Genomic DNA, 1,095 nt, shown 5'->3' on the forward strand with positions numbered 1-1,095 from the left:
GCTCTGCACCCTGCCATGAACCTCTGCTGCCCCCTGGCGGGGGTCAGCAATGCAGCAGGGCCCAGTCCTGCCCAGGCAGCTTCCGCACAAGCAGCCGTGCCCTTGCCTCACCCCAAGCCCCCACCTGCATGGTGGCAGCCCCCCCACCGGGCTCATACCCTGGTAGAACTCAGCGTTGCCCAGGAAGAGGCTGCTGTTGAGCAGGGCGAGGACCCAGCAGAGCGGCAGCAGGTACAGGATGCAGATGGAGCCCAGCAGTGCGCCATAGAACCTGGGGGGAGCAGGGGTCAACACAGGCAGCCCCCACCCCCTCCAGGCAGCGCCTACTCGCAGCCCCTGCCTCCCAGGGCACCGTGGACTCCCATGGCCCCCTGCCAGGGGACTGCAACCGCGTGGCAGGATGCGGGTTTTCAGAGGGCGCAGAGCAGCCTGGTGCTCTCAGGGGCTGTGCCCAGCCGCAGCCGGTCAGCGATTGCAGGCTGGTGAGCACTGGGCAGCTGCAGCAGATAACGAGCTAGCATCCAGGCTGCTGAAAGGACCCCCACAACCCCTGTTCTGCTGACTTCTGCAGAAAGGGTGCTTGCCCCAGAGAAATGAAGGCAGTAGGAAGATCAAGTGACCCTGAAATACCATGTATTGGAGTGGGAACCCTCCGGACCCACACAGGGACCCATGCATGGGGGCAACTCACTGGGTGGAGGCAGCGGGGTCCTCCCAGTACAGCACACGGTAGGCGGCCTCGCAGCGCCCACACACGTGGCTCAGGAAAGCCTCCAGCTGGATCAGGCTGTGGGGGAAGCCGCGCGTGAGGGGGCTTTGCTGTGCCTGGCTCCACGCGCGCTCCCCCAGCAAGGGCCCGAGCCCAGCACCGGCACTTACAAGCTCTTCACCTCGGCGATGGCCTCGGAGCGCGAGAGCTGCACCTGCGGCAGGTCCTCGCGCCGGACGCTGTGGTGCTTCCTGTGCGCCAGCTCACGCGGGGACAGGCGCACGCGGCACGTCTCCCGCAGGTAGCCCAGCAGCGCCGGCAGCGCCACCAGCGCCGCGCACAGCCCGTACCACGCCGCTGTGGGCCCCACACCTGCGTCAGCCCCG

General features: G+C 67.5%; 1 protein-coding gene across 1 annotated transcript in view; it reads right to left on the reverse strand.

Annotated features, from left to right (window-relative positions):
- The window catches only part of ZFYVE27 (zinc finger FYVE-type containing 27), a gene marked incomplete at its 5' end in the record, with an annotated part of 3,934 nt that extends 2,843 nt beyond the window's left edge, over window positions 1-1,091 (reverse strand). The window contains 3 exons of the mRNA XM_019502130.1: window positions 159-271; window positions 692-787; window positions 880-1,091. Of these exons, the coding sequence (XP_019357675.1) occupies window positions 159-271; window positions 692-787; window positions 880-1,091 (421 nt within the window). The remainder of the gene's footprint in view (window positions 1-158; window positions 272-691; window positions 788-879) is intronic.
- Between the last annotated feature and the right edge of the window lie 4 nt (window positions 1,092-1,095).

Source organism: Gavialis gangeticus, unplaced genomic scaffold (genome assembly GCF_001723915.1).
Source record: "Gavialis gangeticus isolate Ggan-Ray unplaced genomic scaffold, GavGan_comp1, whole genome shotgun sequence".
NCBI classification, from domain to species: domain Eukaryota; kingdom Metazoa; phylum Chordata; order Crocodylia; family Gavialidae; genus Gavialis; species Gavialis gangeticus.